General features: G+C 40.3%; 1 protein-coding gene across 4 annotated transcripts in view; it reads left to right on the top strand.

Annotated features, from left to right (window-relative positions):
- The window catches only part of SLC12A4 (solute carrier family 12 member 4), a 47,603-nt gene extending 24,628 nt beyond the window's left edge, over nt 1-22,975 (top strand). For all 4 annotated transcript variants that reach the window (XM_064387100.1, XM_064387097.1, XM_064387101.1 and 1 more), the window contains exons 4-24: nt 3,813-3,959; nt 4,536-4,590; nt 4,924-5,054; nt 5,486-5,727; nt 7,574-7,788; nt 8,688-8,852; nt 8,931-9,029; nt 10,597-10,654; nt 11,273-11,447; nt 11,848-11,966; nt 12,447-12,545; nt 12,859-12,978; nt 13,721-13,825; nt 14,791-14,959; nt 16,224-16,419; nt 17,099-17,268; nt 17,446-17,577; nt 17,674-17,781; nt 18,469-18,653; nt 21,371-21,504; nt 21,813-22,975. In XM_064387100.1, coding sequence (XP_064243170.1) covers nt 3,813-3,959; nt 4,536-4,590; nt 4,924-5,054; nt 5,486-5,727; nt 7,574-7,788; nt 8,688-8,852; nt 8,931-9,029; nt 10,597-10,654; nt 11,273-11,447; nt 11,848-11,966; nt 12,447-12,545; nt 12,859-12,978; nt 13,721-13,825; nt 14,791-14,959; nt 16,224-16,419; nt 17,099-17,268; nt 17,446-17,577; nt 17,674-17,781; nt 18,469-18,653; nt 21,371-21,504; nt 21,813-21,904 — 2,916 coding nt within the window. In that variant the 3' untranslated portion in view covers nt 21,905-22,975. The remainder of the gene's footprint in view (nt 1-3,812; nt 3,960-4,535; nt 4,591-4,923; nt 5,055-5,485; nt 5,728-7,573; nt 7,789-8,687; nt 8,853-8,930; nt 9,030-10,596; nt 10,655-11,272; nt 11,448-11,847; nt 11,967-12,446; nt 12,546-12,858; nt 12,979-13,720; nt 13,826-14,790; nt 14,960-16,223; nt 16,420-17,098; nt 17,269-17,445; nt 17,578-17,673; nt 17,782-18,468; nt 18,654-21,370; nt 21,505-21,812) is intronic.
- Nucleotides 22,976-24,084: the final 1,109 nt, after the last annotated feature.

Below are 24,084 nucleotides of genomic sequence, written 5' to 3' on the forward strand. Positions count from 1 at the left end.
TTAAACCCAGGAAGTTTAAAAGCAGTAACTGGACAAGGGTATGGATTGAAGGTATTCAGGAACAGCGCAAACAGAATTCTTCTACATACTTCTTTTTAGTCATCTTTGAAGTATAAATCACTGTGCTGCTGTTGCCTTATCCTGCCATTTGAGCATGAGAACAGAGGTCTGGCACATTCCAGCACCAGCAGCTCACTGGTGGGTGCTGCACTGAGTGTGCTCAGCTGCTGTGACAAAGAGTGACCTGCTTGTCACTTGCTGGAATTGGAATCTCTTAGGCAGGAGCTGGAGCAAGGCAGATGAGCAGGCTCTAAATCTGATATTTTTTAAAAATGATCTGAGGAAAGAAATCCTTTCAGTAAGTGACTGTAATTCTCTGAGTAGATAAGACAGGTCTCAAAGTGAGGACCTTTTGGGACCTAGCACAGCCCTGCCTGCCAAATCACATCCTTTCAAATTCATTTCAGTGCAAGACATCTTGACATGAACATAGGATCTTGTTTCAGCAACCCCACTAAATACTTTTGGTAGTAGCATTGCCTCTTAGGGTACACATCAGGTAAAATTGTCAGAACTCCAATGTAATAAGGTGGAAATTGGATTGCTTTTCCTTTTCTAAACACAGTTTTGAAATAAAGCACTTAACAGTCACTGTGCTATAGAAATATCCCCTTCTCATGAGGGAAAAAATTAGATAAACTATTTTGGTTCATGTATCTTTAACAAGGCAGTTAATTTCTGTGCTGCTGTCTGTCCTCATGCTGCAGAGCAACCATGAGAGCTGTCATTGCTGATCAATGTCCCTCAGCCCTGCAGCCAAGTGCTTTAATAACCCATCACACTGGCACAATGGAAATATGTCCTTCAGACTCAGATCAATATTTACATAAATTATGTGTCTGCAGCTGATGAGAGTGAACAGAAACATGATCTACATCACTGAAATTGAGACTGTTTTCGAGACTTTTCTGTCCCTTCTTGGTTGTTCTAAAATGGTGTTCTCCAAATTGTCTCTCTTTTATTTCCTTTATGCAGCATGGGGTGTTACATTTTTTCATGTGGTTGCTGTTGAGGCTGAACATAATAATACCCTTATTTAAGGTCACATTCTGTTAAAACTTCAGCACTGGTTTAGTGTCACTTAGTGATGAAAGAAAGGATCAAGTCATTGCAGATTACTGCTATTAAATATTTTTGTGAATGAGGTAGTTCAAGTAAGATTTGTAAATTGTTCTTTCTTATGAGTATTTTTTTTTTCCACAGGATAAAATAATCCAGACGAAACTCTTATTCCTGAGATACACTTACTAATACTTGCTTGGGCAGACACTTGGGCATTTCCTAGGCTGCTCTGCTCTGCAGTGGTCTCACAAGTGTACAACTAATGCACAATTTCTCTTCCTCTGTGGTTGAAGTGAGCTTGTAACTTGATAGGCTTAAGAGGCCATTTAGGAGGGTGGGGGAGAAGATAATGGAGCAGTGGAGCAAAGCTGCAGGGACCACATAGGGCAGAAGGCAGGAAAGAGCTGAGCTAAAGTGGATTCTTATGCAAAGGAAGCAGGTGTTGGGAGGCGTGTAAAGGGCAGGCTGAAATCTCACCTGCTTTCATGGTGTGTGGAGGACTGTCACGTAGAAAACACAATAACCATGGTCCATTTACTTCTCCTGTGTAGGAGCAACAGGATGGGCTTCTTTTCCCAGATGCCAGTTTTGACAAACTCTTTAACTCCTTTATCCTGAGATACCCACATATCTGATAAATTCACTTGGTGGGCTCAGAGATGTTGTGAGGGAGGGATTGATGGATGAATGGTCAGATAGATGATGATAAAATTGTCTGGAATATGTCCCTGAGAGGCAAAGTGTGCATTAATGTGACAGTGGGAAGCCCCTGTGCTGGGCAATATCAGCCCAGTGCCTGGCAACTTTATTTAGTCCTTTCTGAGTTGGTGTTTATGGAGTTAGAGACAAAGTGTGAATCAGATGAAGGTGTTGGAGTCAAAAGTATCTACACCTTCCCTTCCTTGAGGAAACAAGTGCACTGTAAATAATACTCCATGAAGATCCTTCTCAATTCTAGCCCTGGAATAACTCAGTAAAAAATCCTTACCTTGCCCTGATCAGGCCACTTGTGTAACAAGTGTAATTTATGTTACTATCAGACAACAATTCATTTTGTCCTCATACATAGTCCTGGCAAAGCTGATCACGTTAGGTATTTAGGATGGTAATTTGTATACAATGGCAGGTGATGGTTTAGGGAATTAATTTGTTTTGGTACTGTGGCACTGGCACAGCTGAGGACCAGCTCTGGCCCTGTGCTGGCAGGTCTCACAGGGTAACTCCCCTGCAAGCCCTCAGCACATGATTCAAGTTTCCTTCAGGAGGTTCACCTGAGCTGTGGTGTGTATGAGAAAAGTCTGGTTGATCTGTTTCAGCTTTTGTCAGGCAAGGAATTCAAAGCTGACTTCAAAAAATTCAGTCAGCAGCTCCTGGCACTTCTAATGAAGAACAGTTCAGATCATGTTCTTGGGCACAGTTTTGATTCATGTCTGGCAGGGCAGGTTTCTAGTGAGATGAGGAAACTGGATTGTAACATGTAACTGCAAGTTGAAGCACAAAATTCCTTGGTTGCTTTTGACCTGGTGATCTTGTAAACATGTGATTCTTTAAGGGTTTTGCTTTGTGTAATGAAATACATTCTTGAATTACCTTATGTAAAGTTTTTGGCACACATTTTATTGCTTGTCTTACATACTGTTGCTCTGGGTTCATGACTTCATTTGTCTATAAAAGTTCTATTTATTTTTGCATCTAGTTAATGCTGTGGGGAGTCAAATTTGAACAAGTTTTGTCATCTCCCTTTAATATCCTTCTCATTTGAATGATTGTTCAAGGGCTTCTTTAAATGCTGTCTATCTACTGTGTTTTGGAATTCATGTTTATTTATAGAAGGGATGAAAAGGGATGAGCCTTTTAGAAGTGACACTCTGTATTCCCCCTGTGTTTTAGAATTCAGTATAATTTTAAGTGCAAAAGGATACCTTAAAAAAGCAGAAGCAATGAAATGACTTGGCAGGAAACCACAGAGATTTGGGACTCTGAAATGCTGGTGGTGCCAGGTGTACCAATGCAACAAACATTTTTATATTCCTTGGAATAAAGCCCTCACCAGTGGCATTTTGTTGCCATTATTTTGGATGATTCTGCAGGATGATATGTTGTAGGCCAGTGATGTGCAGTTCCTGTGAAGTCATGTAACTTGTGTTTTCTCAGTCACTGTCAAAAGTGATTCAGAGTCTGATGCTGACATTAAACTTAAGAAAGGGTAGAACCATTAGTTTTGTATGAAATATGTAAAATGGAGGAAAATACATTATCCATGTCTCCAGATTACTTTTAAGGAAAACATACTTTTGTCATGTTACAACTTGAAAATATTTGGAAGCAATTTGTGAACTCTGGGCAGTAGGGTAAGGATCTATCTTGAGGTCTGCAGCGCTTGACACATTTCATACTAAAAATTCTATGGGTCTACAAAAACCCAAATAAATGTGCCTCCTGTTGTTACTAGTCAGTGTTAAATATTGAGGTTAATTAGTTAAGTTTGTGACAGGGACAGCATTTTGTTCAGAAATTAATGATTTTGGAGTTTATGTTGTGTTTTGTGGAAGTCCAGCACAACAGTATTTGAATGTGTCTACTTTAGGTTTCCCAGGTTTCTACCCTTAAAAAAAATTAACTTCAAAGCCTTTTTGGTTACCTCTGCTTTGAATAATTTCAGTTGATGAATGTCAACTATTTTTTTCCAGTCACCCAGCATGGGCACCCTGATGGGGGTGTATTTGCCATGCATGCAGAATATCTTCGGGGTTATTCTCTTCCTTCGGCTGACTTGGATGGTGGGAATGGCTGGAGTTCTTCAGTCCTTCCTGATTGTATTGCTGTGCTGCTGTTGTGTAAGTACTTAATACAATAATGCATGTGACAAAACCTCTGTGAAACTACTGGGAAACTTTGGGAGGTGTCATTTTGGGTGCTTGTGTAAAGAAAAGTCAGGTTTAAGCCAGGCACTTTTGCCATGTTCGTAGCTGGAGGATTTTAATTTTTTTTTTTTACTGTTACTTCTAAACTGGCAAACTGTAGTGTAAATACGGTCTTACAAATAGTGTTTGTTCAGCAAATAGCTGTTTTCCATGCCTGCCCCAGGTGTGGGCTGCCTGCTTTGCTGGACCAGCCTTGGCTGGAATGGCAGCTGTGCAGATGGAGGAGCACCTGCATTCCCTTATCTTGCTTTGTCTGCAGACACCCACTGTTGGACCTGATAAAGCAGGGGCCATCTCTCAAACAGAAGTCTCAACAGCTCAGTGATTAAATTCCTGCTGCCCTTGTTTTCTTTTAGATAGTGACAGGCAGAATAAATAGAAATGCTGTATCGTGTATGCAGTGGCAGCTTTATTTTATCAAGAAATAAGTTATGTTTTAAAAAACAAATGTTGTTGACACAATTGCTTCCTTTTCCCTGTTTTCCCCAGACTATGTTGACAACCATATCAATGAGTGCAATTGCCACAAACGGTGTTGTTCCAGGTAAGTGTAGTTAGCAAGTGTCTCAGTTGTGTTACAGGTAAAAAACCCCCAAAACCTAAGTTGCTATAAGCTGTTAATGTGGTTTTATTCTGGAGAAATTTGCATAATCCAGAATACATAGCCTGAATTGATATCTAGTATTTCTTCTTGTTATCAATCAGGCTAAAGATCAATTTATTTGGTTTTTTACCCATGTGCTAGCAAAAATGATACTTCAATTGAACCTTAAAATAGCAGATACACTGTATATAATTCTGTTGTATTATTTTTGTGAATGTTTAAACATTTATAGCAATAAATGATAATTTTGCTCTCACTTTTCTTGTTTCACAGCTGGTGGCTCCTATTTCATGATCTCTAGGTCATTGGGCCCAGAGTTTGGTGGAGCTGTAGGGCTGTGTTTTTATTTGGGAACAACATTTGCAGGAGCCATGTATATCCTTGGTGCCATTGAGATTTTACTGGTGAGTAGTACCAGAGTAATTCTGCTATAAAGACAAATAAGATATAGAAAGTGACCCAGTATACTTGTCCCATATTTGCATACACATTTACTGGAAGAGATTGGAAGGTCTCCAGTTCCTTGGTGTCCACTTCTTTACGTCTAGTGCTTCCCTTTGGAAGCTGCACACTCTGAGTGTGCAGACTGGGAGCTCTTCTGACAAAACAGTTGAAAGTGTGGCTTAACCCAAGACTCATGCTCATGTTTGTAAAGGTGGCTCAGTTGTACTGCTGGCACAGAAAGGGCTGTTATCTCTTGACTTTTCCTGTAAAAGATCCCCAGTGAAGAGCACGCTGCAGAATGCAAAGTGATTTACTTTTCTAATACAGGTACACAATCCCAGAGTTCTGTGCTGGTGTTCCTCCAGCTCACTTTTGCTTTCTTTTGTTTCAGACATATATTGTGCCACAAGCAGCAATTTTTCATCCCTCTGGTGCCCACGATGCCTCCAGTGCCATGCTGAACAACATGAGGGTCTATGGCACTGTGTTCCTCATCCTGATGGCAGTGGTGGTGTTTGTAGGTGTGAAGTATGTGAACAAATTTGCTTCCCTCTTCTTGGCCTGTGTAGTGATATCCATCCTGTCCATTTATGCTGGAGCTATCAAGTCCATCTTTGATCCACCTGAGTTTCCGTGAGTAATGTTCCTGGATGGGGCTTGTAGCTTTGCCTGTGGGTCTGGAATTTGGGCTGTAATGTAGGTTGCTTAAAGCTTGTGCCTGATACATTGTTGAAGCTCCTTTTTTTGAGAATTACTTCCAATATTTTTAGCTGTGTATAATGACAGTGTGCAGAGCTTATGGAACTGAAGTTTATTGGGCTAAAATGAACATGTTATTACATTTTTTTAACTGTTTTGGTAGAAGGAAGTCTCGTGGTGAGGCTGATGGAGGCTGATGCTGCTCTGCTTCCTGCAAAGCCAATCCAGTCTCTTGGCCTGCAGCTGCTGGGATATGAGTGATGGTGTTGCTGGGTTATTTTGACTTCTCAAGGAGCAGTTTGGCAAGTCCCTTTTCCCCAGGCCAGTCAGACACCACACGCTGCCCTTGTGGCTGGAAATTCATGGTGTGATCAAATCCTTGCTGAGGAACAGGCACCTCTTGGGAGTGTGATGTGGGGCTGTGTGAGGCTCCACAAAAGCTTTCCCTGCTCTATGAGGAAATTTCCCTGCCCTGGACCCAGCAGGAGCTCCTTGGCAATTTGGCAGCTAAACAGGGAATCAGCTTCTTGAAGTGGGAGCTGGAGCAGCAGTAGTGTGGATGTATGTGTTTTACCAGGAATGCAAACTGTGTTTTCTGATACTGCTGACAAGAGATGAATGGAATGGGAATAGGGCAGTTGAATCTGCATAATTATGCACATCTTAAAATGCTTTGACCATAACTAAGTACTTGCAGCCCTCAAGTGTTCCCTTTGGATATTTAAAGCCCAATGATTATAGTGTTTTACAACAGTGAAGGTTTACAGCAGTAAAAGTAAAACAATGTCTCTACATTCCCCTCATTATCTCTTAGATTGTTCTTGAATGTTTTCCCTATCTTTCTTCTTGGAGTGTAATCCTTTTATTTTTTTTTTCCTGAAGTAACAAGATAGTGTATTTACTTTTAATTTTGTAGGGGAAGGCTTGGACGTTACAGTTCACAGGCTTGCAAACTGTGCAAAAACAGCCCTGTGTTTTCCATTTTCCTGTCTTCAGTGATCAATAGGACCTGTGAAACAATGAAAATGGAATTAAAAATTAAATAAAATTAAAATGAAAAAAAGCTTTATTTTCCTGTGGGTGTTTTCTGACAGTGGGAAAAAAAGCTGAATGAACTTTCAGGAGAAGGAAGATGTTACATTACATCACTGTCTGGTGGAATTGTCTTCAGACAAGTGGATTAAAAATTCTCCGGTGTTGAAATAAATTATGTTTGTGGTTAGATGAAACACAACAGGCAGTGGAGGATTTTAGCAATTAAGGACAGTATCTGCTGACAAGAAGAACCTTTGCTTATTGTGATTTTAATATATGTTCTTAATTCTGAATCTAAAATGTCTATATTGCAATCCAAGTGTTGCAATATAGAAACTGGGCTAATGAGATTCCAAATATCTTTAGATATTCTAAGTATCTAGTAAATTGAATTCTAGTACTCTTTACATTTCTTCCACTTCAGTAGTTCTGTTTAATAAAATAAAATAAACCAATGCCAAACAACAAAAAAACCCCAAAAGTTGTCCCAACTGTTCCCTTTTATTGTTTAACATAAATCAATCAAATTCCATAAATCTAAAAAGTGGCTTTATATTTCTGGCCCTTAGAGGGAACAGATACAGTGTTTGTCATGCTACAACCTTCCTTTTGAAGGTGAGAAATGATGTAGCACAGTAGAGCCACTGGAAGTTTCCACATGATATAAAAGAATAAGTATGGGTAAGCCTGGATTTCATTTTCCCATTAACATCCAGTAACTCTGGTGTTCTTGTGTCCCTTCCAGGATTTGCATGTTGGGCAACAGGACTCTGTCAAGAGATCAGTTTGATGTTTGTGCCAAAACTGTAGTTAAGGATAACATGACTGTGGCCTCCAAGCTTTGGGAACTCTTCTGCCACAGCACAAACCTGACCACCGAACACTGTGATGAATATTTCCTAATGAACAATGTCTCGGAGATAGCAGGAATCCCAGGAGCTGCTAGTGGCATTTTAATAGGTATGGTAGAACCTTTTGTTTTCCCTTAAAGAGGAGGCATGCTGAGCAGCTGAAATGGGTCAAACTCTTCCCTGCTGGTTAAGAAAAAAGGAATGAAGAAATGTAATTACAGTGAAGAAAATGATCTTCAATAAAGTCTTATAACCTTTAAAAACAGGAGATGGAACTTTTATCCTGATACAGTACTTGTCTCCTGAAAATTGATTAAGTTTCCCTTGTTCATCTCATAATTTCAGCATGAAGTCAGCTGTAATTTTAAATTATATTAACATGAATAAGTTATTAAAATTTTTCAGAACTCTGTAGTGACAGCTCTCTTCTTTAGACAGGTTAAGATTTTGCCCTGAAAGATAAAAGTACTTGTATAGAAATAGTATGTCTCCTTCTTTGCCCACTCCTGAATAAAGTATAATTGAAGTGTTCATTATTGAAATGAACACCAGAGAGCAGGTGAAATGAACACCAGACTGCCAAAGAGTCCAATTTCTACAGAAACCAGCAGACTAATTTCTAAGATTACAAGAAGACTCAGCATTTGTTAGTGAAATTTCAAACGCCAAACATATAATTCTGTAATTCTTCCACTGACTGAAGAACAAACCCATTTCTGTCTAGAAAACTGGTTGATATTGCTTTGCATCCTTTGAGCTGCTGTGTCGTGTGGTGGCTCATAAAAATATTCAGTCTATTTCCTTGGGTTGAAGTAGGTATGAGGTTAAAAGAATATTTAGTAATAATAAAATTTAAGTTGCTTAGATTTCTGTAGACTATTGATACATATTTGTGGTTTTCCTGCTTTGATCACTGAATTGTAAATACATTTGTAAACCCATTATAACGAGAACAGGTTTGAACTGAAACATGCTTTTCTTTTCTGTGGTCTGATAATAACCTTGAAGATAACTTATGGAGCAATTATTTGGAGAAAGGAGAGATCCTGGAGAGAGCACATCAGCCCTCTGTGGATGTGGCAGGCCAGAAGAACAACCTGCACCTGTACGTGCTCTCAGATATCACCACGTCATTCATGGTGCTGGTTGGCATCTTCTTCCCTTCAGTGACTGGTGAGATGCTGCCATGAGAGGGCTGCTGGGGCTCTGAGCTTCCTCCTGCCCTGTGATCTTACCAAAATGTGCTTTCAGGTATCATGGCTGGTTCAAACAGATCAGGAGACCTCAAAGATGCACAGAAGTCCATCCCTGTTGGAACCATTCTTGCCATTGTCACCACGTCACTAGTCTGTATCCTTTTCAAATTACTGGAGTGCTGGGACATCGCATCTGATTTCTGGAACTGCTTTCAGCTCACCAAATTGTCAGTGCAAGTATGATTGGCCAGTGGGGGAAAAACCCCCAAAACAACAGAACATTAATCCTAGAGCTGAAAGAATTGTAATTATTATCCCCTTACTTTCCATCCTCTTTTTTGTGATAGGTTCTTTTCTTTTGCATTCCCATTGCTGTTCTTTGCTACACAGTGATCTTTAGCTTTTCATGCTGCTGGTGTACTTGGAGATTTTTTTTTAAGGTTTCAGTGAAACTTTAAGATGAGGGGAGACTTTAATGGGAGAGTTCATAAATTTCAGTTCTTTTTCTAAAACAAAAAAAGCCTTTTCTTTTGAGTGACTTTAAGGAATATAGGTTTCCTTGAACATTTTAGAACAACTGGAGTCAGAAATTAAACAGTGTTTCCAAGTGTTTTTTCAGCTCCTCAGGAGCTTTTCTTAGGAAAGACTGTCTTCATCTCTGCTCTCCTGCTCAAGAAGAGATGAGCCAAGATCCTTCAGCTTTATCTAGCTCTTGGTGTCCGAAGAGACAATTTATCAACATAGAAAACTAAAAAGAATAAGTCAAAAGAGTTTACTGATCAGTTTCACCAAAGGGCAGCTGGCTGTGACGGTGACTCTCCTGGAAATTCTGCTGTTTCATTGCTGTTTTTTTGCCAAGCTGTAAATCAGGATGCAGCTTGCTTGTCCCAGCTCTTTAGGAGTGCAGCATTTCCCTGCTGTCACTTTGGGAACTGACCCTGTACCAAGAAGTCAGCATTTCCTGTGGATATAATAAATATTAAACGAGGTCCCAGCCTTAGCCCCCAGCTCTGCTGGCAGCTCTGGCCTCACCCAGTGGGTGACTGGATGTGTGTCCCTGTTCGTGCCACACCAGGGTGACACTGTCACTTTCAGGAGCAACGTTTTGCCTTTGATTGTGGTTTGTAACTTATAATTGCATTTCAGGGGTAGAAATCAAGATTTAACCATTTGTGTGAACTTAATTCAGAACATCAAAAACTTTACTGGAATGCCAGATCCAAAAAGCCTGAGATGTTTTGTACTCCCCAATGCAGAAGCAGTACAGTTAATAACAAACCTGATAGCCAAAGACTTATTGGTGATGTGAATGCCAGCAGAGATTAAAAAAAAAGAATGTGCAAAGTAATGGTTTGCTGTATGTTCAAAATATCAGACACAGGAGATGGAGAGAGAAAAGAAAGATTTTAATGTCAGCTTCTGTATTAGTAGAAGACTAAATTGACATTTTAGTATAAAAATGGTTCATTTGATTTTTTCTCTTTTATCATAGCATTTAAACCAGTCCTTTTAAAAACTAAAACTTAGAAGAAGCTTTCTCTGTACCATTAGGAGATGCATGTGAGCAGTGAGACATTAATTTCCTTGCCAGCTTCACCACATACTTGTGGAGAAGCTGGAGTGCAAGTGCCACAGGATGGAGGCACATACTGTCCTTTCCACAGTACTTTCATCTGCCATGTCTAAATAAATTTACTTCCTTAGCACATTCTGTTCTCCAGACTTCAGTTGTGTGTTATTATTTGGAGCCTGCATAGAAGGTGTTGTCCTGAGAGATAAGTAAGTGTTACTGCTTTAATGCTCTCCTTTGTTTTACTTTTTTTTTGCAGTGTAGGTGTGTTCTTGCTTGTTTTCTCTGTGTGCCCCACTCCTCTTCTTGTTGTTTTTTTCTTGTTAATTTTTAAAAAAAATTTTTACTTCTGGGTGCCTTTTAAACCATATTTGTATGTAAATTGTAAGCACGGTTTTTGGAATTCCATTTGACATTTTCTGACATGGCACCCCAGATTTTCCATCCTATGTCTTAGTTCTTGCATATTTTCTGTAATTGTAAAAAATAATGTTGTGATAATAATGCAATAATTAAAAAATACGTAAATGAAAAGAAATGTTGAAATCAAGCTGCAGACACTTCCAATCTGTATATCAGAACTGAGATTATTTGCTACTTTTTGCTTTCTCTAGTTAAGAAAATAATATAGTATTATTAATAATGCAGTACAACATATTAAAAATATGGTGTTATTAATAACAGTATTTAAATGACATGCTAAAAGTGACCTGAAAACGCCAAAGATGAGTCTCAAAATAGTCCTTGGAGTACGAATACCTGGGTATGTTCCTTATGAGTGCCTGAGTATGTCCCTGATGAGTGCCTGGGCGTGTCCGTGCCCGCAGGTTCGGCGACGCGGTGAACAAGAACCTGGTGGTGGGCACGCTGTCCTGGCCCTCGCCCTGGGTCATCGTCATCGGCTCCTTCTTCTCCACCTGTGGGGCAGGGCTGCAGAGCCTCACCGGGGCGCCCCGGCTGCTGCAGGCCATCGCCAAGGACAACATCATCCCTTTCCTCTGGGTTTGTACCTTGCAAAGCCTTGCTGCTCGTGCTGCCTCACCAGCTGCCTGGCTTCATGCCCTTAAAATCAGATTTATTCTCCCCGCTTTGCCCAGCGCTGAAGTGAGGGGCAGTATTTTTAATTTTGATGGGGGTTTTTCTTTTGTTGAAAACAAAGAATACTTTGAAGGATTTTTAACTAGTCTTGTGGGGTAAATTTATCTAGAAGTTGAACATCTAATTCTGTAAAGCATGGCAAGCCATTAGGATAATTTGACTCCTTGCTCTAGAGAAGGAAGTATTACTTCCTTCCTTGCTAGTAGGAGAATTACTGTTGATTTTAAAACATGTAATTTCCTTTTTTCCCCTTACAACCTTATGAAATACCAGGAAGATAAGCTTAATGTTTCTGTTTCTTCAGATCTTTGGTCATGGAAAAGCGAATGGTGAACCAACCTGGGCTCTTCTGCTAACAGCCTTAATTGCTGAGCTGGGAATCCTTATTGCTTCACTTGACATGGTGGCTCCAATTCTCTCAATGTAAGAAACAGCCTGGTTGCTGTCTTGGGGGGAATAGAAGTACTCTTGAGTTTTGCTGATTTGGTTGTCTTTCAGAACTATATCTTAAACCAGTAAAGCAAATTCCCAGAGCCTGAGTTCCACTTCTGTAATTTCTATGAATGCTCTGACTTCAGGCTCTATATATAAATCTATTTGTTTCTGCTCTGGAGTATTCTGTGGATAAACAAGTTTTTATTATGTTTTTATTTGGTTTGAAAAAACATTCTAATCACTGAACAATGCCAGCATTATGTTGTGAACAGATCTAACTTGATCCAATTAAAAAATTGTTCTAGCTACTTTATGCTGATAGTTCAGGCTAATAAAAATCAGAGGGGTAGGGGTACAGGGCATAGAACAGGGCAATGGGGTTTTGACTTGAAATCAATCATGTAATCATAATACATGCCAGGATCTATAAATGTGCATGCTAAAAGGTTTTGCACTTCTGTTCTGCAGGTTTTTCTTGATGTGTTACCTCTTTGTTAATCTTGCATGTGCAGTCCAGACGCTTCTGCGAACCCCGAACTGGAGGCCCCGCTTTAAATACTACCACTGGTGAGTGGAGGGCTGGCACCTCACTGAGCCTGCAATCTGCACCTGGGAACCTTCTCCAGGAGGGCAGGGAGCAGCTTTTATTGCTCTGGGTAGCAGTTGTATGCAGGAGCCAGACTCAGATATGTCATGGCACAAGAGTTTCATTTTAACAGCAGGATACTGAAACTGGTGGATTGGGGAGATCCTTTGGAGGCTTTGCTTTCACTGCCAGTTCAGCACAGACAGTTTAAAGAAAAAAGAGCAAGAATGTAATTCACTTGTTTTTTAAGCTTTTCTCCCCATGACTTATTAATACCTTTGCTTTTTATTTTAGGGCCCTCTCATTCTTAGGCATGAGTATTTGCCTGGCACTGATGTTCATTTCATCGTGGTATTATGCTTTGGTAGCTATGCTTATTGCAGGCATGATTTACAAGTACATTGAATACCAAGGGTAAGTATTACCTGGATAAGAAAGGGTAAGAGGGAGGCTGGAACTCTGTAATGAATTATCTCTAGAGTCTTCACATTTGGAAAAAGAACTGTCCAGAGATGATTTGGAGGGCTTTCCTTATTAGTTAATTTTTGTTCTCATTATTTTACTGTGTCACTCCTAAGCAAAAGCCTCTGAAATACTCTGTTTTTAGCCTCTAAAGGTGTTAGGTGAAACATTAATCACAGGAAGCAGAAAGCTGGTTGGGATCTATCTGCTGTGTACTGCACATGATTACTTCAGGTCCAGAACACCTGATACCAACCATTGTATTCCAATTTATCTGGTGCAAAAGTCTGTCTAGAACAGTTCTTGAAAAGTTGAATTGGCTGCTTGGGTTGCTGGAGATCAACGTTGGATGGAGTCAGGCTGTAGTGTGGCTTTCTAACTTAATTTGGTCCATTAACTAAATTGGGTGTAGAAATGCCAGATGTTTATATATGCTTGGGAAGCCTTCTCTGTGGTGTTAATTACAAATTAAGCCCAGAATGGTGGTTCATCATATATATTTTACTGAAACATTTCACTTTTCTTATGTGACCTGTGATATCTCAGACATTCACGCACAAATTATAAATGTAGATGGCATACATGTCATGTTATTCAAGTCACTGTAAGGTGCTCAGATCTCTATAATCTGATGTAAGTGTGCAGGGGAGTGCTCCTGGAGCCATGTGTTGGCTGAAATGTTTGTTCTTCACAGTGCAGAGAAGGAGTGGGGTGATGGCATCCGGGGCCTGTCGCTCAGCGCAGCCAGATACGCCTTGCTCAGGCTGGAGGAGGGCCCTCCACACACCAAGAACTGGAGGTACTCACCCTGCACTGGTGAAATGGCTGGCATGGTTATCTGCTTACACTCAAGGAATTAAACTGGACTCTAAACAAGATGTGTGAATGAGTTTAAATGCCCAGGATATTTAAAAAAGTGTTGAGTTTGCAGTAAGCTGTGCTGTCACTGCCAAGCTGTCACTCTGTGGACCCTGTATGGGCAGACCTTTAGTGCCCTTTGGATCTTTAACTGGACTCCAAATTGGTGAATTCAGAAGTGGAACCTGGGCAAACTGGAGGTCTGTGAGTACAGAGGTGTAGAGGCCAGGAAATGAGCAGTGGCCAACATTCTTCCTTCTGATGTCATCCCTTCTTGGTGTTTTAAACAGAGTGGGCAAGAACACTCTTCTTGGTTGGGCATTGCACAACCCTTGGGCTCTGAACAAGAGCAGTAGGAATCTATCGAAGAGAGTTATATAAATCTTTTTATACTTGCTCAGCCAGACAGGCAGCAACTTGATTGATTGTGTAGCGATACCTTAAGGAACAGCAGGCAGGTGGGATCTGTGTTTAGATGGAAATATTTGTGTTTTCCATGTGCCAAGTTTCTGGAGACAGAATACAGATATTTTCTTGGCACAAGTATCCAGAAAGATCTGGGAGAACAGCCCTACAGTATGAACACTATGTGGGCTCCAATGGTACTTAAAAGAGCCTTGAAAAGCATGCCTGTAAATAAAACACTAATGCAAGCCTCTCAAGCTGAGTATATCAGCAGGTTTTATTACTCTCAGCACAATGCAGCAGCAGAATTCCCACAGTTTCACATCTACTTTTAACCAAGAGAAACAAAATATTAAGTAAAACCCCTCAATTGTGTGAGACACAGAATGTTTCAGAGTTAATAATACTCAAGTACAGTATAAGTGATGAGAGGCAGTTTTTTACATCTGTTATTGTTAAAACTTTAGTTTAAAAATACATTGTCTTTTTTATTTTCTCCAGGCCTCAGCTGCTGGTGCTTCTGAAACTTGATGAAGATTTGCATGTAAAATACCCTAGACTGTTAACATTTGCATCCCAGCTGAAAGCTGGTAAAGGTTTGACTATCATAGGATCAGTCATCCAAGGGAATTTCTTGGAAACTTACGGAGAAGCCCAGGCTGCTGAGCAGGTCAGTGTCCTAAATCCTGAAGTAGAAAGGCTTGAGTGGGCAGGTCATGCAAAATTTTGTTTCGTAATCATACATGGGAAAAGGCATCTTAATAAGATTTCCATGAGACACAGAACAAGTTCAGCAGTGCTGCAGCTGTTCAGTAAGGGACTTGCACACATGTTTCAGCTGCCAGTTGTGCCTTTGGGAATGCAGATCAATGCTCACCATTGTAAACAGCCTTACTGCATAAAACTGCCTTCATTTATAGGAAATAATGACTGTAGAAGTTTCTGTATGCTGCTTAATGGAGGCAAGAGGACTATTTAGTTTTCTGAATATTCCAAGTAAAAGTTTTTTATGGAAGGAGTGATAAAGTACTGGAATGGTCTGCCTGGGGAGGTGGTGGAGTCACCATCCCTGGATGTATTTAAGAAAAGATTGGATGTGGCACTGGGTGCTGTGGTTTAGTTGAGCTGGTGTTAGGGCATGGGTTGGACTTGGTGATCTCAAAGGTCTCTTACAACCTAGTGATTCTGTGATTTCAGTAACTGTTAAACTTAGCAAACGTGTTCTTTTTCAGTGTGTTGATAAATTTATTGCAAAAAGCATGGAAGGATTGTCCTGAAATTTTAAAAATAAATTACTTAATCTCCCTCATTGTGTACACATGACATCATAGCCCTGTTTACATCTGTATAGCGTCAGGATATTTGCTTTCTTCCCCAGAGACTTTTTTTGTAGGAAAATTGTTACAAAATGAAAATTAATTAATTAAACTGTTGATCAAGTTTATTTAGTTTTTAAACCAATACAAGCTATACTTGCTGGTGTGTGAGATTTGGTGCTTATATTTGTAAATTTAATATAACACAGCATATTATATGGCAATCTGAAACTGGAAATGCAAATGAAGTCAATTGGCCTTGGGTTTAAAAAGGTGGGTGTTACAGGATTAGAAAATGGGAAGTAAAATAGTAACACAGATATCACTATCTACTACTATGAATAAGAGATGATACCACAAACAAAAAAATCCTTACTTTAATCTGTTAGAAATGCTGATGTTTGGAAAGAAACTGTGTTTTAAGCAAGGGGGTGTTTTCTCTTTTGTGTTATAAAGGAAATATGATGACCAGAACATTGGTTATTGTAATATGCTTTACCTGTGGACATGTGAACCAGGAATTTACATTGTAATCTCATGACAAAGAAGTATTTTGTCTCTAAAGGTGTTCCTTTTGGAAAGGAAAACTGAGATTTTTTTTCCTTATCTGTCTTCCAGACTATTAAGAATATGATGGAAATTGAGAAGGTTAAAGGATTTTGTCAAGTAGTTGTAGCCAATAAAGTTCGAGAAGGAATTGCTCACTTGATCCAGTCCTGTGGACTCGGTGGCATGAAGCACAACACTGTGGTTTTGGGGTGGCCCTATGGCTGGAGACAGAGTGAAGATCCAAGGTCTTGGAAGACATTTATAGGTGAGCTTTAAAGGTTTGGTGTGACCAGACTTTGTGAACAGAGATGTTTACTACATGGGATTTTAACAGAATCCTTGTAAGACTGGTTTTGAGTTTGTCTTTTTTTCCAGTATTGATGGAGAAACAGGTATTTTCTCACAAAATTGCTCTGTTTGAAATACTAGTTCCTTTAGGTAAAAGACCTAAGAAAGATCTTCAAAGATTAATCTAGCAGCTAAAACTCATGTGTCTAATGAATGCTTAAAAATTATGGGCTTGAGACATGCTGGTTTTGTGGCAAACTATAGTTTGTTTCCTAGATAATCCCTGTTTTGTCAGTGGTTCTATCCTATCCTTCCCTAGTGGATAACTCTCTCCTTGCTTCTATCTCTCTCCTTCTACTGTGATCCAGTTACTTAATCAAATCAGAACAGAGCAGATCCTGTCTCCTCATACTTAGCTTTGAAGGTTGCTGCTTTGCTTTCCAGTGTGAAATAAGTCTTGTGTTCCTGTGAGTCTTCTTTTTCCTGGCTTTGTCACTTGGACTGACCTGTCTGTGCAAGCCTTGCTGTACATACTTTTCTTTATTTAAATGGTGACTTTTTTGGTTTGCTGACACTTGGTCAGTGAGTGGCATTTTTCTAACCATAAATGACTCTTGCAGAATTGGGAGTAACTGTGTTCTTCCCCTCCTGGGCAGGTACTGTTCGCTGCACAACTGCAGCTCACCTGGCTCTGCTGGTTCCCAAAAATGTCTCTTTCTACCCCAGCAACCATGAGCGTTACAACGAAGGCAACATTGATGTGTGGTGGATTGTGCATGATGGAGGCATGTTGATGTTGCTTCCTTTTCTTCTCAAACAGCACAAAGTAAGCAGCTACACAGAGAATGTTCCCCACTTATTTCTGCATTCTTTAGTTTAAAGAAACATAGTCCAGTTGTAGAGCCTGGATTGATAAATGAGAGTGGACATGTTGCTAAGTTTCTGTTTTGTAGAGCAAGGTATTGTTGGTTCAGATAACTGAAAGTTGGTGTTCCCTCACCAGGTTTGGAGAAAATGCAAAATGAGAATTTTTACTGTTGCTCAGATGGATGATAACAGCATCCAGATGAAGAAAGATTTGGCTACTTTCCTCTATCAGCTCCGAATAGAGGCAGAGGTAGAAGTGGTAGAAATGGTAAGGGAATTGAGCCCATTTTTCACTTTATTTTGCAGGGGGTGATGTATGGTCGTGACTTGATTACAAACACAATATTTGTTCTTATTTCTGCAGCACAATAGTGATATCTCAGCATATACTTATGAGAGAACTCTTATGATGGAGCAGAGATCTCAGATGCTGAGGCAAATGAGGCTGACAAAAACTGAGAGGGAAAGGGAGGTATGTCATTTGTGGTTGTTCTTTATGGGCTCCTGAGGGGGATGACACAAAGTGCCTTCCTAGCAGTGTGTTATGTAGCTGCTGCTTAAATTTAACTCCTGTGCTCTAAAGATGTAAGGAAATACTTTTAGTGTAGCTTTTTTTGTTTCCCAAAATTGAATGTAGTTCTTGTTTTTTTCTTTATATGGGATATCTGGTATTTGTCTCAATTTATAGCATATCCTGTTTTCCTACTGAAGATGTCTTTCCAGTTTGGACTTATAGGACATGTGACTGTGATGTCTATGACATGTAGCTATGAAAGATGATCCATCTTCTCTGCATGTGTTTGTTAAGCTTTTTTTTTCTAGTTGTCAAAACTAAAAAACTTTTTTTTTGGGCTGGTCTTGTCTGTTGTTTCTGACCATGTGATGACGTGAGCTGGAATGACATTTTTTTCTTGTATAAATACGGCTTCTGTCAGTCCAAATTCTGCTTGGCTTACACCCATCAAAACTGTTAAAAGTCAGTTTGGTATATAAGACTTTTGGCTAGGGCAGATGCCTGGTATCAGAACTCTCCTGAAGGCTAAATTGAGTGAGCAAAATAAAAGATACAATGGAACAAAATGCCTATAATTATTTAAAGAGCACCAGAGAGTGTAAAATAAAATCTCTGAGTTCACCTTGTCACTCGTGTGCCCTCCAGGCTCAGCTCGTCAAGGACAGACATTCAATAGCACGTCTGGAGAGCCTCTACTCAGATGAGGAAGATGAGGGAGACCCTGTTCCTGAGAATATCCAGATGACCTGGACAAAAGAGAAATGTGACGCTGAGAAGCGGAACCGAGGCAGTGCTGTGGGGAGCTTTAGAGATCTCATCAGCATTAAGCCGTGAGTCTTGTCTAAGTCTACACTTTGCATCTCATGAAGCTCTACATGTGCTGTGCTTTTATCTTTTGTTTCCTAATCCTTGGTTTGGACTTGTGCTATAAACATTGAGACCTGGCTATGAAGAGACAGCAGTTAGCTTCCCCAGAAACCTCTAACACATCCCTCAGTATTTCACTTGGTATAGCCAAATGCTAAATTGGAGGTGTGAAATCCTGTGACAACTTCTCTACTGTCTCCCAAATCCCTCAATAAAACACACTGATAATTTCACTGATCTAATCAGAATTTAAAAGATGATAATTTCACTGTCTAGTGTGTAGTGTGGATGTTTAACCCATAAAGGAAGAAGCTGTGGAGATGGTGATGAATGACTTGGAGCAGCATCTGTGTGTGATAAACCCTCTGAGACTTGCTGCTGCAGGAGCACTGGCATGTAACAGCAGCTGGGTACTGCCACTGAAGAGTGAGAAGTAAAGGTCTATTTTGGTTTTGTGTAAAACTGTGTGAATCTCCTGTGACTTCTTTGATGTCCTTCATCTCACATGAAGAGCTCAGTCAGTTCTGCATACTTGGCAAAGTTCCAGATTTTTTGCCTCATAAATCAGAATTCAAATCTGTTTTAGAATCATACTGTAGAAATTCTGCTGAATTTGGTGTTAACTACCTGTACTTTTTCCTCTTCCATGCTTTCAGAGGGTGGGAAATCTTGTAAGTTTGTTATTTAAATTAGAAGTACATTAAGATGGTTGAGAGGAAAGACTTAATTTTCTCAGATAAAAGCAGGAAAACTGTGTGTACTGATGGAAGAAAAAGCATAGAGTTGAGCAGTCTTAGCAATGTTTTAAAGGGAGCAGGATTAGCTACTTAAGCTAAGTATCATTATAAGTAGGATGTAACAAACTACAAGAGTTGTCCTGATGAGAACTAAGGATAGAAAACAATTCCAGTCTGAACCTATTTTCTGAAGTGGAGTATGACACAAGCAGGAGGAAATATTACTCATTTAAAGAAGCTCTCATTGCACAACACTGCTAGGATGTTAGTGCTGGCAGTTTCTGGGCACTAAACAAGCCCTTTCTTGTAGCCTACACCTTCAAATCACTGGGGAGATGCCAGTTTTAAATATCACCTTAGAGAAAACCACACGTTTAGCTTTCAGCTTCCTTTCCTAACTATACATAGCTAACAACTGTTATGTTCCTGCTGCTGTGTTTTTCTCACTTTCTGTAAACACAATCTGGCCTCAGTGTTGTCCCTTGCTTTCCGAAACTGATGTGGTGAAGACAGAGGGTGTCCTTGCTCCAAATTAAATAAGAGCATGAAGTAACAGAGAGGTAATTCACAGTGGGTAAATTATTCTGTTAGCATAATAAACATGGTTCTTCCCACCACATCTTCTTTCTGTGCATATAAATTATTTCTTTGCAAATCCAAATATTCAGAAGAGCAGCAAGGTTACTAAAGAGTTTCACTCATCGTGCAAAGCTGAATCAATGAAAGCACAGATTCATATTTCATTTGTTTCTACTAATACTTTTTTTTGTTACATTCAAATGAAGATAAAAACTCAAGTAAAAAAGCCTCAAAAGTACAAATATATTCTAATATGTAAACTTTGATAAGTTTATTTCTGTATTCCTTTTTTGTTACCAAAATAATGGTTGATTTCCTGTAAGGAGGAAGCATTCCCTGGCTTGAAATCCCCAAAGGTTACTTTTGAGTTTTGTTCCTGCATGAATTGATGTTATTTTGTGTTAATATATTCCAAATAATTAATAATTTCATTCCTCTTAGCCTGGATTCATGTGGAGCAGAGGTGTATGAGATTATGCTTCACCTATTTCCCTTTTCTCCCCTAACTTTTGAACTAAATGGCTGCTCAAGTTTGACAGCGTGATTGAGAGTTTAAAGACACCTGGGTAAAAGTGTTTCTTGCAAACAGCCAGGCAGAGAGGTTAATTAGTGACCTGAAGGAGAGCTTAACATCCTTATAACCCCCCAGAAAAGCCCCTTGCATCCAGCCTGTTCTGGGCTGCCATCCTGTGTTTCCCCATTAGGTGACTGCAGTCTTAGTGGCCCAGCCTTTCTCTGGAGATGCCAACTGCTGTTCAGCACCAGGAGGGAAGTGTGCTCCTGGCCAGTGTGGCTGAGCACCATGGTGCCAGGCTCCTGCTTGGCTCCCAGGCCACTGGGAGAGCTTGGTGCTGGCTCCCAGGGCACTGGGAGAGCTTGGTGCTGGCTCCCAGGGCACTGGGAGAGCTTGGTGCTGGTTCCCAAGCCACTGGGAGAGCTTGGTGCTGCTGGCTCTGGAGAGGTGCCTGTGCTGCAGGTGAGGGCTCCTGGCAGGGCTGCCTGCATGGAAGGCCCTGCAGTCACGACTGTGCCTGGTTGAAGAGCACATCCCCTCCTGCAACTGTGCTATAGTTTCTTATGCAACACTAAATCATCTTTATCAAGTGTGCTTTTTGAAGAGCAATGTAACTTCCTAAACTGGACTTGACTCCAGAGATCTTAAAACCAGCGGGCTAGCTGTACCTGAGTAAGTCTGGGGAATGTCTTTTGTATCTTTATCACAAAGTTTGAAGGAAATCACTGTGTTGAGTTGACATCTAACAGGGTATTTAGGAGATTTGAGTGTGCTTTTAGAGGACCTTTTTAATAATTCAGTGTTCAGAGGCGTGTTTCTAACAGTAAGTCTGAATGTGCTTCTTCTCCAGGAACCAGTCCAATGTCCGAAGGATGCACACAGCAGTGAAGCTCAATGAAGTCATTGTAAATAGATCCCATGATGCCAGACTTGTGCTCCTCAACATGCCTGGTCCTCCAAAGAATACTGATGGAGATGAAAACTGTATCCTTTCAGTCAAGGCCCGGGCCACACCGAAGGTTTTCCTTTAATCTGTTCTCTTGATTTCATTTGGCCACCAGTGCTGTTGAGGTGTAATATGTGATAAAGTTTTCCCTGAATGGAGAATTCTGGCTTGTGGCTGTAAGGTGGTAATTGCTTAAAGGAAAAAGTGCCACAAACTCACAGGATTTTGATCCTTAGAGGGGTATCTGCACTGAGTGAAACCAGAGCTGAGAGCTGTGAGCTGGCCCTGGTCTAACCCCTGTGTATTTTGGTTTTGATGCTTTTTGTCCTTGACTTTACTGAAACAGACATGGAGTTTCTCGAAGTCTTGACTGAGGGTCTGGAGAGGGTACTGCTTGTGAGAGGTGGTGGCCGAGAAGTCATCACCATTTACTCCTGATCTAGAAGCTTCCAGCCCTGGTCTACATTTACCTTCTTGGCCATTACGGACATTCCAGTTTTAAACGGAGAAGAAAAAAAGGTTTTTTGCCTAACTTTCTCCTCATCCAGTCCTGTTCATTGTTTTTCCATTTGCAACATACATATCTTTTGGGATTGCAATATTTGTTACACCATCCAATTAGCAACATAAATTGTGAAGCTGCCACATTATTCAGTTTCTGCTTTGGTACCCCAGCATTTGTGCATGTAGTTTTAACACTAAACCTATTTTTAGTCAGCACTGCTGTGTGCAGTATTTTTAGTAACTGTATGTAAAGTTAGGACATGAAAGCCAGTTACTGTAAAAAGATTTAAAAAGCTTTTTATATTAGGTTTGGGGAATAGAAGTGCATTATATAGCAGCTAGTTTCTGCTGAAGTTCAGCTATAAAGCATTTTCTAAGAGCACACTGAAGTAAGAGAGGACTTGAAAAAGCTTTCCTTTTCTGGGTTTATTTCCAGAACTAAACTCTCAGTATTGGGTAAGAATTTATACTTTTAATACATTTATTGATAGAGATTTAAATAAATTATGTTGACATAGTTCAAATTATGTATGTAGCTTGCTATAAGTTTTGTTGCTTCTGAGACTTCAGGTTCTGTGAGGCCAGATCCCTATTTATTTTTGTATTTATTTGTCAGAAATATTGGATATGCAGATGCACACTGTTTAGGAGAGCAGAGATCTCACAATAAATTCTGAATCACCAGTGGATTGAAGGACCAGTCCTGTGCAGTTCTTCCATGCTTTAAATTTCTTGCAGACCATCCATCAAAAGTACTTTGGGCATGTTGGAGTCCCGTGTAGAGCCAGGTGCTGAGCTGCACGCACAGCGATGGGATTGCACTTGCACAGGTACAGGGACCTGCTGCTTCATTGTATGCTTTATGCCCTTAGAGGGAAAAGAAGAAAAAAAAAAGAAGACCTATATTAACCATTAAGTCTCTGGAGATTTTATCAAGCCCATTCAATTGTACTTTATGTACAGAACATTCGTATTTTTTCAATAAAATGTTGCATACACTTTGAACCTGCTCTCTGTTCTGTGTGTGGGGTGGGTTGTGCAGAGGAGCCTCTGCCCTGCCCTGGTCCAACACTGGCACTGCTGCCCCTCCAGGTGAGGGCCAAGGGGCTGGGGCTGTGTTGGTGCTCACCCAGATGGCACAAGGGCTGCAAGGGGCAGCTGCCAGCTTGGACTTCAGAGCAGCTGGGTGTGGGTGGGAGGAGTGAAGGCTCTGGGGCACTGCCAGAACCCCCAGCCACACAGAACTCTGCTCCTGTAGAATATTGAACACACACACAAGCTGTACCCCCTCAAGAGTTCTGTGTCTGGGAGGGTGGTGATCCAAACCAGGGGCAGGTGAACTAACATCCCAGCGACCTGGAAAAAAGGAAGGGATTGACACATTTCTGTCCCATGGGCTCTGGCCAGGTGCTGTGCTAGTTCTGCTGTGGTGGTACTCCTGGGTGTTTCACTGATCACAGCATGACCATTTGTCTGAGAGATGCAAATCTGAGAAAATATCCAGGCTTTTATCTTGAATAACTTAATAACAATGCAGTTCATAGGAGTTTATAGTTAAAGCCTGTTTGTTCTCTCTGTAAAGGACATACCTGATGGGATCAGGATGGTATTTATCTGTGCCAGGATCCCTTTGAGACAACAGCCAGGAAATACCTCTGGGGTGTGCTCTCTATTGGGTATTTTTTATTTTAACAAGTCTTTGCTTTTTTGATGTTGAAAGCCAAAATTAATATCACACTTTCAAACCAATGAAAAGAATAAAGCTTTATTATTTGCAACTACTGTGCTATTTGTACAGATTACTTTTACATCTTCAGAGCACTGAGTAATGGACTGCAAGTGTACAGCAATTTTGATAGTTCATACCTATTTGCAAACGTTCTTTTATAGAAGTAATAATATGAAATCTTTTGTTCCTTAGCCTTTTACCAAATGTGATTTCATTCAGGCACTCTGAGAAATATATCCACCTTTTCCTTATGAAATTTCATGCAATTGGATGATGACTCCACCTCGCAAAAGGATTTCAGTGCCATCTGTTACCTGACCCAAGTAATCTGTTTGTGGCTCATTGTGTTTTAACATCAAAGAAACCAAGTGAATCTCTTTACAAA

This window comes from Passer domesticus, chromosome 12 (genome assembly GCF_036417665.1).
Source record: "Passer domesticus isolate bPasDom1 chromosome 12, bPasDom1.hap1, whole genome shotgun sequence".
Lineage (NCBI taxonomy): Eukaryota > Metazoa > Chordata > Aves > Passeriformes > Passeridae > Passer > Passer domesticus.